The 12,921-nt window shown below is 38.5% G+C and overlaps 1 protein-coding gene across 1 annotated transcript in view; it reads left to right on the forward strand.

Moving 5' to 3' along the window:
* LOC148956787 (brachyurin-like) overlaps positions 1–12,921 on the forward strand; it is a 625,076-nt gene that overhangs the window by 24,413 nt on the left and 587,742 nt on the right. Inside the window, exon 2 of the mRNA XM_089087334.1 lies at positions 9,163–9,301. Within this exon, the coding sequence (XP_088943460.1) occupies positions 9,163–9,301 (139 nt within the window). The remainder of the gene's footprint in view (positions 1–9,162; positions 9,302–12,921) is intronic.

The raw sequence follows: 12,921 nt of genomic DNA on the forward strand, positions 1-12,921 counted from the left end.
ATATTTTGCGGCAACTTGGAGATGAATATGTAATGAAGGTCCGCCGAGCTGGTTTGCAGAGTGATGTTTTCATGGGTGATTTATACGATGCTATCAAGAATGCAGAAAACTCAGCCAATTTCACCTATAGATTTACTATCTGGAAAATTGGCGAAGTGCCTAGAATACCGCAAGATGTGCTGACTTCTCTTTCAATTAGAGTTAACGAGTGCACAGAGAAAATAGAGGGACTAATCGATCAGTGTAAGAGCTACCTTCCGTCAGGCCCTACTGTCTGGCCCCCGCTACCGAAACCAGAAAGACTTGAGAATCCTGTAGTGATAGCGAATGTGCCGGCGGAAAGCCTTGAATCATGTGCCAAACAGAAGGAATTTATCGAAAAGAACGGTGGAAAAGGACATATACGCCAGATCACTCAACGAAAAGGTGGGTTAGTTGCCTTTCTCGATACGGCGGATTCAGCTCAAATCCTCGCAGACATGTTGAAAGAAAATGTCCGTGATGTCAAGGTTTCTTACCGGAAACCAAAGTTTTTAGCGGTGGCAAGATTCGTTCCTCCGGCAACCACAGAGGAAGAAATTATTGCTGCGAACTCCGAAGTTACGGAAGTCCACCGGTTCGGCACCTCTGGCACAGTGAAACTTGTATTTAAAGACTCGTTCGCGCGAGATCAGACAATTAAACGCGGAATATTTGTAGACTACACCCACTTCCGGGTTGAGGCCTATAAAGAGCTCCCCAAGAGATGTTTTAACTGTCAATCTTTCGAGCACCTCTCTAGTGCCTGCAGCAACGCTCCGAAGTGCTCTAAGTGCGCCGGTGCCCACGTCGCATCACGGACGTCCCCATGCACGTCCACCACAGTTAAATGTGCTCTATGCCCAGAAGGCCACAACACCCACCCCTCATACAGCATGAGATGCCCACTAGTTAGAAATGCTATGAAAAAGTCTACTACAACGAAATGACTTCTCTCTCCATCATTTGCCGAAATATCTATGGGCACAATTCAGTCAAACTAGACTACGTTAAAGAACTATGCCGTCAATTTAATGTTGTGTGCTTACAAGAACATTTACTCACCTCCGAAAATTTTGGTCTTTTCGAACAGTTGAATCAAAAAACTGTGTTCATGCATGAAGCAAAAAGGTCCTCAGTCCGCGGTCGACCTAGTGGGGGCACTGCTATCATAACGGACAGTTCGCTTGAATGTCAAAAGCTGGAATCGTGTGAGTTCTTCCTCGCTGTAGATTTTCCTGGCCCCGGGGGTTTTGTTCTGATCACGGTTTATCTACCAACAAACCTAAACACCCTCTCGTCCGAAAAACGGTTCTCGGAAGCTTGTGGCCGCCTCTCGCGCTTACTTATTAGGCTGGGCAATCGAAGAGTGCTAGTCTGCGGTGACTTTCAGTGCGACTTAACGAACCCATCAAATAAGCTCTCCGAAATCTTCTTCTCAGTAATCCCAGCTGGGTATGATCTCTGTGAAAAGACTGACACTTATACGTACATCCATAATTCCGGTTCAACGACAAACATTGACCATGTGCTATGTAACTTCTCTCTAGGTGCTCCAGTCACCGTGGACTCTGAGCACACAGTTAGTGATCACCTTGGCTTGTGCTTTAAGGCTAACTTCTTCCCGTGTAGGCCGAATAAGCCCCAAATTTATGCTACCAAGACTGAGTGGAATAAAATAAACGCCGACCAGTATAAACAGACATGTGATGAGATTCTCGGAGAGATAAAAGTTCCCTTTCAGCTCTTGATGCATGGCTCGAGTGATTTGGTAGCACTAGACATTTATTGTACTGAGATTATACATGCAATGAAAACGGCTGAGCAGGCTTCTGTACCCACTCGCCGTTTTAAACCTGGAATCAGCAAGCCTGGCTGGAGTCGCTCTCCGAAAGTAAGGCAAGCCAAAGCTCGTGCTAAGTTTTGGCGGAGATTATGGCGCGATTGCGAGAGGCCTAGGTCAGGTGTAGTGTTTGAGCAGTTCCGCAACACGAAAAAAACTTATAATAAGTCTGTAAGTGATCTTAAAGCTGCCGAAGCCGAACTTGCTTCCCAAGAAGCAGCAAATAATCCTGTATATATGTGGAAGTCTTTTAGACAGTCTAAACCAGTGACAAACCCTGCTAGTAACATACCTGAGGAGCAGTGGGTAAAACACTATAGTGAAGTTTTTGGGATCAAACATGCCCAACTAACAACCGAAAGTGATAGTGAGCTCTCACGAGCTTTTGCGTCCCTCTTGAGCCAACGGAACTATTTTACCGTCTCAATAGGCGAAGTGTTCCAGGTTATTAAGCAGCTGAGAAAGGGCAAGGCTCCCGGGCACGACGGAATTGTGACTGAACACCTCCGCTGTGGCTCACCTCTGCTCATTGAGCACTTGACGCTGCTATATCAAATGTGCCTTGATTCTGGTGCAGTCCCTAAGTCGTTTGCCCTAGGTATTGTGTCTAACGTCTTGAAGAAGGGAAAAAATCGGAACCTCTGCTCTAGCTATAGGCCTATAACAGTTTCTAGTACATTAAGCAAAGTGTTAGAGAGACTTATGTTACCTGAGCTGTTACGAAAGTGTAAAATTGACAATCGACAATTCGGGTTCCGTCGCCACCTCGGTTGTGCATTTGCACATCGCCTTCTTACGCGTAGAGTATCGAAAGCTCAGAATCAATCACGGACTCTTTTAATTTGTGCAGTAGATGTGTCCGCGGCGTTCGATTCGGTAATTCATTCAAAGTTAATTTTGAACCTGCTGCACCAAGGTGTGAACCCACATGTAGCGGCCGTCCTATGGCACTGGTATTCGAGTAGCCTTATCCGTGTTAAGTTGAGTAGTGAACTCCTGTCGAAACCGATTAAGCTTCACCGGGGACTGCGTCAAGGGTCGGTTTTAAGCCCTGTACTCTTCAATTCACTAACCTCGTCGGTAACAAAAAAGATTAACGGTGGTTTTAACACTGAATGTATGGATGTGAGCCTACTGTGCTACGCCGACGACATTTTACTGGTGAGCACATCGCTTTGTAACCTTCAAGCTAATATCGATCTCCTAAGTCGAGGTTATACTAATATTGGTCTGGTTATTAACCCTGCTAAAACAGAATTTCTTGTATTTGAACCCTCGCGTGCGCCGTCTGAAGTTGCCCGTCGCGAGGCTACCCGTGTTACCGTTGCAGGGCAAGTAGTACTTCCAAGCCGCAAGTTGAAGTACCTAGGTATCACATATGGAAGCGACCTTAGAAGCTCGCGTGCTCTTTTTGTTGACCAGGTTCTGTCGGGTTTTCGGTCTGGGTATGCTAAACTTGCAGCTCTGAAGTTTAAGTTTAATAAGCATATCCTTGCTAGGTTGTATCGTGCCGTCGCTCTTCCCTTTGCTCACTACATCTCACCCGTTTGGCATTGGCTATCGAATTCGGATATGTTGCGAATCCGTTCAGGCTTTTGCAAATATTTAAAGTTTCTGCTTGGTCTGCCACTTTACCTCCGTAACACTGGTCTGCTAGAAAAGTATCATATACCTGATCCTGTTGAGTTCATGCCGAATTTTGAAAAACAAGCTCTCGTGAAACACAGGGCACTATTATTTGATTTCCCAGCGACTTTCTTGCTTGATAGTTGAAGTGTGATTTGTTTGTATTTAGTAGATTATTATGTTCGGTTGATTTGTTTTCGTTTTTATTTTCTCTTTTCTTTTGTTTTGCTCCGCTTCTTCATGCTTCTTTTTTATAAGCGGGTTTGTAATAAATTATATTCTTGTATAATTCACGCTAATTTATGCAACACTACTTATGAGGTGGCTGCCCCTTCCTCAAAGCCTTACTCTTTACGCTAAAGTTTGGCTTATTTTCCCAATTTCAGAAAAACGACTCTTGAAACACAAGGGCCGTTTAATTAAAATAAAAACCTTTTTTTAGGAGTTCTAAGAAACTTTAGTATAAAAAGTGAGGTATTTTGAAGGGGGCAGCCCCCCTCATATGTGTAATAATTCGATTTTTCTCCATACTTGCAGTTGAGAAGCCTCTTTTTTTCATTTAATTTCTATAAGAATCCATAGTTTTTTCAACTTTTTCAATAATATTTAATCCTGAAACAACTAGAATTGTTTAATATACGTCCTCGAGTTGACCTGACAAATAAAACTTATTACTATTCCAAAAAATATATCTGTGCTCTTTGATAACCTGGACACTTACACTCATTTGATTATGTTAAATTGTAAGAGCAGAAGCAGTAATAGTAGTAGCTCTGAATTTAGGTTTAAAGCATAATGGGCAAATTGCATATCTGTAGGGATTGACGTACCCAATATCCCAAGAGACGTATATACTTGACCATCCTACTATGCTGAGCAAAATGGCTGTCTCGAAATTTTGATGGGATGAGTCTAGAAAATGAATGGACTTGGGAGGAGGGCTGCTTGCCCTTCCTCCCACTTTTGACTCTTGAAAAGTGCAGTAAAACTTTTAATTTCTAATCGAATTATCTCCTTTAAAAGTTTCAATGATATAGAACGGTGTTGCCTATGATGCTACTTATAAACCCTTTTGATAACCTGTATGCGTATAGATTTATCGTTTATGTCATTTATTGCAGTAACTGTAGTAGTAGTATTAATATTATACGCATAGTACCTTCTAGCTAGTTCAAAATTCACCCCAACTTACCCTTAAAGGTTTAACGTAAAAATGTAAGTCGTTCCTGAGATATTGCTATGTCACCTTTTTGAAAATCTAAATGCTCACAGTTCTTTTTGATTTAATTCAACATCCGCCTAAATGTTCCTTGAAAGCTTCTCCTTAATACCCTTAGCTTGCGTACTAGCAATAGTTGTAATAGTATTAGTAGCAGTATGCACATATAACCTTTGATTTCTTCAACATCCCCTTCGACACACACTGTAAGTTTCAACTTAATACCAACAATCGTTCCTGAAGCATTGCTGATACGTCCTTTTGACAATCTGTGTGGGCGTAGTGTCTTTCGATTTAGTTCAATACTGTTTGAATATATGTCAGTTTTTCACCTTAATATCCTTAGCTTTAGTTGCAGTAGCAGTAGTAACAGCGGCGATGGTAGTAACATTAGTAGGAGCATTAGGAGACAAATATATTCTTTGGTTAGTTTAACATCCACCACAACAAGTTATGTTTGTTTCAACTTGACTCACCAAACTGTTCCTAAAATGCTGCTGTTATGCCCTTCTGACCACCCGCATAAAGACTTGTTACAGACAGGTACAGGCTTGTTGTTATTCAGTTCACCTTACCCCTTCAAAATTCCCTAGAAATTTGACCTTCATACCATTAGGCATAGTTCAAATACTAGTCACAGTAGAAGCATTAATATTACCACTAGTAGTATTAATAGTAATAGCACTAGTACAAGCAGTAGCATTAGTACTAACGTATTGGCTGATATATCCTTTTGATAACCTGTATGTTCATATACTTCTTGAAATTTTCATCTTAATGCTCTTTACCATACAAGTAGTTGCGATAGAAATAGTAGGTGAAGTATTATTACTATTGTTATTATTATTACTATTATTATTATTAGTAGTAGTAGTAAATCTAGCATTGGTAGCAGTATTAATAGTAGCGTACATATATGTGTCTTTCGGTCAATTGATCTTCCCCCTTATGCATTTTCTGAAAGTTCCAACTTAATACCCAAACCCGTTCTTAAAATACGCTATTTTGACAATATGCATGCGCATAGTGTATTTTGGTTTACTTCTAACTTCCACTCAATATTCTATCAAATTTTCATCTTCATAAACTTAGCCTAAATAGCAATAGTATCATAGTAGTAGTGTTGGTAGCGGGAGAAGTAGTAGCAGTAGTAGTGTTATATCAATTGTAGGAGTAACAGAAATAGTAGCAGTATTAATAGCAGAAGTAGCACATCCATCTTGTCTATTGGTCAGTTGAGCATCCCCCTCATAATACCCCGGAAGTTTCACCTTGACACGGTAAGCCATTTCAAAAATATTGTTGATGTGCCCTATAGACCCCCTTCTGACGCCTTTTTCATCTTGTTACTGTTAACCTTACAAGTAGTTGCAATTGAAGTAGTAGTAGTAGTAGTTTAGTAGCGGGAGTAATAGTAGTAGTAGTAGCAGTGCTAGTAGTAGCAGTTATAGTAGTAGAAGTAGCAGTAAAATCACGTCATTTTGACAATCTGCATGCACATAGAGAGTGTTTATTTAGTTCAAATTCCCGCTCAATAATCTGTCAAATTTTTACCCTCATACACATAGCCTTAATAGTACTAGTATCATAGTAGTAATGATAATAGCAGGAATATTAGTAGGAGTAATAGTGTTGCATTAGTAAATGTAGCAACAGTAGTAGCAGAAATATTAATAGCAGTTTTAACAGGTACATGTTGCATGTTAGCAGGTAATAGCACCAAAGACGTAATTACTGGACATTTTAACAATGCCTGAAGAAAAAATGATGTCTCAAAATTTTGATTGAATGCTTCTTCATGATGTCTATTTGGAACAAACTAGTAGTCTCAAAATTTTGAGCAGATGCGTTGGAGGAAAATAGGACGTCAGGGGGAGGGGCCAGTTGCCCTCCATTACTTTTGATTCTTAAAAAGGAAGTCATTTTCGATTTCCATTTAAATGTTTCTTGGGTACTTCATTTTATTTGCTGCGTTTCAAAGGGTACCAGAATAAGTTAATTGATTTTGACGCAGTTTATCCCTTAATTCACTTTATTTTTGGTTTCTAAGCGCACTAGAATTAGTAAACTGTTATGCCTTCTTTAGATATCCCTGGATCCTGATATTAGTGAATTGCTATTTTGAGTTTTGATTCAAAACACCAGTCTGAAGTAAGAGCCAATCATCCATCACCCTTGCCATCAGCAAATTTTCCGTGCTGACCCATTTTGAGGAGAATTTCTCTCATCGACCGGCCAATGACGCGAATTGAGTAATGGTGCCAGAATGGGTCTACTTTAACTTAATGGAAAATAAAAAATACTTTAACACACTTGACTCAAGGTAGCAACAATTCAAAGGGATCAGACTAATATTTTTTGGTCTAAACCTTATCTGTTTAACTAGTATCTTATTTTAAAGATAATTTTTCGCTTATTCATAATATATACGTCCTACCGCGTTTAAAATTCTTGAATTCAATTTAGTTCCCAAATAGTTTTTTTCTAAAAAATTCAAACTCCTTGTCTTATAAAAAAGTGGGTGACGGCCTTGCTTGGCCTTGCTATGGCTTATTATGTCCTATTGAGTGTTTTTATGAAGTGAAAAACAATTCACCATAACATTAGCATAACATTCAATATTTCCTTCATTGCTAAAACTCTTTGTGATTTTTTCATTTAACCAGGGCGATTTTCTTATCGCCCTAGTCTTAAAATTCCAGCCATAAGGTCAAAAAATGAAAAATAGGTTCCTATTCATCTCAAAGCGTGGAGTGCTATCATCAGACGGATGAGACGTTTCAAATGAACTGTCACTCGCCACAAATGGGAACACAATAACAATAAACTCACAGCAGAGGAGATCCTAAGGGGTCAGACACTACTTTTTGGGAATAACCTTATCTGCTTGACTAGTAGTTCATTTTAAAGCCAACTTTTCGCTGATTCATAATATATAAGTCGTTGTAAGACAAGGGTTTCGAACTTCTTAAAAAAACTTTATTTTGAAACTAAATTGAAATTAAGACCTTGAAACACAATAAGAAGTATATATTATGAATAAGAGAAAAACAGGATCAAAAATGAGCTACTAGTCAAGCAGATAAGCTTTAGCCACAAAAAGTAGTGTCTGACCCTTTAGAATCTCCTCTGCTGTGAGTTAATTTTGATTGTGCTCCGATTTGTGGCGATTGACAGCTCATTTGAAACGTCTCATCCGCCTGATGATAGAACTCCACACTTTGAGAAAAATAGGAACCTTTTCTCATTCTTTGACCTTATGGCTGGACTTTTAAGACTAGGGCGATAAGAAAATCGCTCTGGTTAAATGAAAAAGTCACAAAGAGTAATAGCAATGAAGGAAATGTCGAATATTATGGTAATGTTATGGTGAATGGTTATTCACTTCATAAAAACACTGTATAGGAAATAATAAGCGAAAGCAAGGCAAAGAAACGCCATCGCCTATTTTTTTGTATGACAAGGGTTTTAAACATCATAAAAAAAAACTTTATTTGGGAACTAAATTTAATTCAAGACTTTCAAACGCGGTAAGAAGTAAATATGATGAATCAGCGAAAAATGGGCTTTAAAATGAGTTACTAGTCAAGCAGATACGGTCTAGTTCCAAAAAGAAGTGTCTGGCTCCTTAGAATCTCCTCTGCTGTGACCCCTTAGAATCTCCTCTGCCAATTGTGATTGTGCTCCGATTTATGGTGAGTGACAGCTCATTTGAAACGTCTCATCCATCCAATGATAGCACTCCATGTTTTGAGAAGAATAGGAAGATTTTTCTCATTCTTTGACCTTATGGCTGGAATTTTAAGACTAGGGCGATAAGAAAATCGCCCTGGTTAAATGAAAAAGTCACAAAGAGTTGTAGCAATGAAGAAATATTGAATGTTATGGTGAATTGTTTTTCACTTCATAAAAACACTGTATAGGACATAATAAGCCAAAGCAAGGCAAAGCAAGGCCATCGCCCGCTTTTTTGTAAGACAAGGATTTTGAATTTCTTAAAAAAACTTTATTTGGGAACTAAATTGAATTCAAGATTTTTAAACGCGCTAGGACATATTTATTATGAATAAGCGATAAATTGGTTTGAAAATGAGCTGCTAGTCAAGCAGATAAGATTCAGTCCCAGAAAGGAGTGCCTGACCCCTTAGAATCTTATCTGTTGCTAGGCAATTGTGTTAAAGTATTTTTAATAGTCCTTTAAGCTAAAGGAGACAAAATTTGGCAACACTGTAATCAATTTGAAAGATTGGGCGATCGGCAAGGGATGTTTTCTTCAAAATTTGGCAAAACTGAACATAGGGGGATGGCCAGGGCGATTGGCGATAGGCTATTACTTCAGGCTGGTTTCAAAAGAGCATCTTCCAGGGTACCAAATGCTTATCTCTAGTGAGAGCCCACGGGTTATCCAGGAATATATTACACTTTCTTCCGTTTTGAAGTAATTTTTATATCTTAGGAGAGTTTAGTTAACAGCTTTCAAAACCGAACATGGGATCAAATCAGATTTCGTAGACCCAGTGATGTCCTAAGTCGAAGTAAAACCCAAGACAAAAAACGAGAGAAAACTTTGTCATCACTGCCGAAGAGCTTCTCTGGTAAGTTTATCTGTCAACATTGCCATTAGGTAAGTTATACTAAGTTTGTTCATTGTAATCTGTAAGTTTGCTAGTGACTAGACTTAACACAGTGCTGCCAATCTCTGAGTTTTTTTTTTGTAAAACAGCCTCTTTTTAAGCTTACTTTTTTTCTGTCATGTGTTGATCCAAGCTTTACTCTACACATGATTCTAGAGGAATCTATTTAATGGAAACAACTCTTGTACGCACTCTTCGTGGACGTCGAGAAAGGGTTCCATTCATTGGATTGCCAAACCCTGCGGAGAGTCTTACATTTCTATGGCATTCTGAGAAGCTAGTCCGTCTAAAAGTTCCCATTAACGAAGAGATGGGATGCCGTATTAAAACCTCTGATGGTTTTGTCCGCTCACAGGAGCTAACAAGCCAAAGCTTCATGAATTAATTCCTTAACAAACTCGCGCTAAGACAGCTGAACAATTCCAATTACAAATCAACAATCCAAAGACTTATGTTATGTAAATTAGTAATTCACCCATAGGAAAATAACTAGGAAAGACATCGGACAGGTGACAGAGTTTAAGCACTTAGGCAGTACAGTTTCTTTCCAGTGGTGACTCTGAAACAGAATTAAGCACCAGAATAGCCACAGCCAACGTAGTATTGCAGACATTTCTACCAGTATAGAAATCCACAATGTACTCACAGAAACTGAAACTTCCAGAGGAATTTTGGTCTGTTCTGAGTTACTCTATAGAATTCTTAAAGCTAGCTGTTGAACAAGTAAAAGGCCATACCACATTTGAAAGTAACTGTCCTCACCGAGTCTCAAGGATCGGCCGGAGAAACCATGCGAGCAACAACAAGATCTGTACTTAAACATACCGACCAGACGTCACCTCTGCTGTGAAGTAACAAAGATGGTTATACCTGGCACTTATACTCCGTATTTCAGATCATAGACTCCATAAAATACTCCTACACTGGTGTCTTCCAACGGGAAGGCACCTGTCTCCAAAGAAAAACCTAAAAACACTGTATGTAAAACTTTCAAACGTGACAGAAGTGGGGCGTGTGGGACGACATCTACGCAGCAATCCACTTGTGAAAAGCTTGGAGGCAACTCACTCACGCCCTGTGTGCTTCTTGAGCAACTGGAGCAACTAAGGTCTTAGGTAAGGTTATTCTATTCTATTAAAAAAAAAAAAAAAAACTGACTAGGATGGTCTATAGGAGTATGTATGATAAATAACCGAAGATTGAAAAAGATTCATCCATAGTGGTTGAAGTGGCAGGTGCAACCTTGTAAAAGACGATCAACTACCCATGGTAGCAAAAAAAATTACCATGAAGCCCCTAAAGACGTCATCGAATCGGAGCAAATAGTATACCATTAGAATTGTCTCGGCAGAAAACTCTATACAGGAAACTTACAGTCCTTCGGGTTAAACAGCGAAGAAAATTCTTTGGCTTGATCATCAAGGAAAATCACTTTTTTGCATGGTCACCATCTGTGTCCTCAGCTAGCAGAGATTAATTAACAAAACACGCTATTGACAAGCACAAAAACAATAATAAAAAGCTTATTAAAAATGAAATGTTCGATAAAACCTGGATTTTGTACACAAGATGGTGAATGGCTTCATAATTGTTGACTACAATAACATTAAAAGTAAAAACTTTACGATGATGGTAGTTGTAATGATGTCAGCATCTATTTCTCATATCTATGTGATTTTTATAGATTGTGGTATCTGCAATTGCAATGTGATACTAAAAATGGCACTTTTTGTGCCATTTCTCAAGGGGTGGGGCAAACGGGCTACCAGAACATCGTAAATAGATGTTCTATAGGTCACATAAAAGCTATTGCATGTATCTACGTACTTTCTATAAATTAATCCATCTTTAAGTGCCAAATGGCACTTAATCGGCACTTTTGGTACTATGTCTCAAGCGGAAAAGCTGGGGCTAGTCACCTACCATAACTTCTGAGAGACATGTTTAATGGCTCATTTGAAAGCTAATGCTCATACCAACCTTCTTCTTATCAGTTTTACTATCTGCAAGTGCCATATAGCACTAAAAACGACACTTTTGCTGCCACTTTTGAAGTGGAAAAGCATGGACGTATCAAACAATACCATTGTAATAATTATAGTAAAAGACCCTTAGCTGGGGGTTTACTATAGCACTTCCCGCATACTCCCCCTCCCACTTCCCTTAGTAAGTTCTATAAATCGTCTGCTCATCCGGGGAGTACTGCATTATTAGCAGAGCTAGCGGGCTACCACACAATTGTAGAGAGATGTTTAATAGCTCATTCAAAAGCTATCGCTCATATCTACGTGATTTTTAGAAAATCCTGCCGTCTGTAACTTAAATCATGCAATTGTCAAAATCAATGTGTGTCAACTTTTTGTTTCTATAGTATTTTATATTAAAGAACGAACTTTAGCCCATATTAAATGCAATATTAAAATAAATCATAATTATATTATGCATCACAATTATCTTTTGACAATATAATATGACACAAGTACCTTTTGAAAAGTTGCTTCTCTTGGTATGATACTATATTCGTCTGAGCTTTCTGCCTGATTGTATTTGGTTCGTCTTTTACTATTTGAACAAAGAAAAATATATAGGCTTATTTTTGTGTCATTATGCGTAGAAAAATATGTCCTGTCAAGTAACATTGAATAAGGAACGTATTCGTACACATAGGTTTAGATCTCATCATTCATCAAGGTAAACAATACTTTCGAAATTCCATATAAAATGTTGCTTACTCCATCCTCAACCCCTTTGTGGTCGAAGAAATTTATGAGGATGCTTATTCGATCGAATATGGAGGGTTATAAAACTTTTTGAAAGTCAGTGGTGGTTGTAGAGCAATCCGCCCTTTTTTCTAGGAACATGGATGCCAATGTGTCTGTTGCCTAGTAAGAGGCGAACCGCAGTCGATAGTAACCAAAAGTTAAAAAAACACCTTTTGGAAACAAGTGCCCAGAGAGAAAAATTGTCATCTAACAGAAATTCAGAAATGGTAACTTTTACTTCGGCTAACCTTAAAAGTAAAAGTTTACAACAAAAAGAAGATTAATGTGATTTCATAAAAAAGCCTGAAACCTCTTGAAAACAAATTCACATCAAAATGAAAAATGCAGTATTAGAATCAGCATGGTCTAATACCTAGAGAAGGGAATAACTGCCCCCCACCTTGAACATCAAGGAAAATCCCTATTACGCATGGGTAGCACTGATGCGTCTCCTTTTTTATTTCTTATCTACCAGGACTAGCGAGCTATAAGAATGCTATAGAGATATGTATAATAGCTCATTTTAAAGGGAATAGCTATACATAGTCACTTTTGTAATTAACCAAAAATAATTTTTAGAATAAATCAATTTTTTACGAAAAACTTTATTTTTGACTACTTCCCTGCCTGATTCTCAGTGGTTTGTCATTAAAAGTCATAGGCTTTTCCCTGTTTGCTATCAATCATGGTTGCATGGTTGCATTATTATTATACAAATTGTAATATGTGCCATGAAATAAAAGGCCATTTTTCAGTTTTCGAACATTTCCTTTGATTAGAATGTTAATTTTTGAAAATTAAACCTGATTAAATTTAGCT

This window comes from Artemia sp. Qi Xiang Cuo, chromosome 1 (assembly GCF_049724085.1).
Source record: "Artemia sp. Qi Xiang Cuo chromosome 1, ASM4972408v1, whole genome shotgun sequence".
Lineage (NCBI taxonomy): Eukaryota > Metazoa > Arthropoda > Branchiopoda > Anostraca > Artemiidae > Artemia > Artemia sp. Qi Xiang Cuo.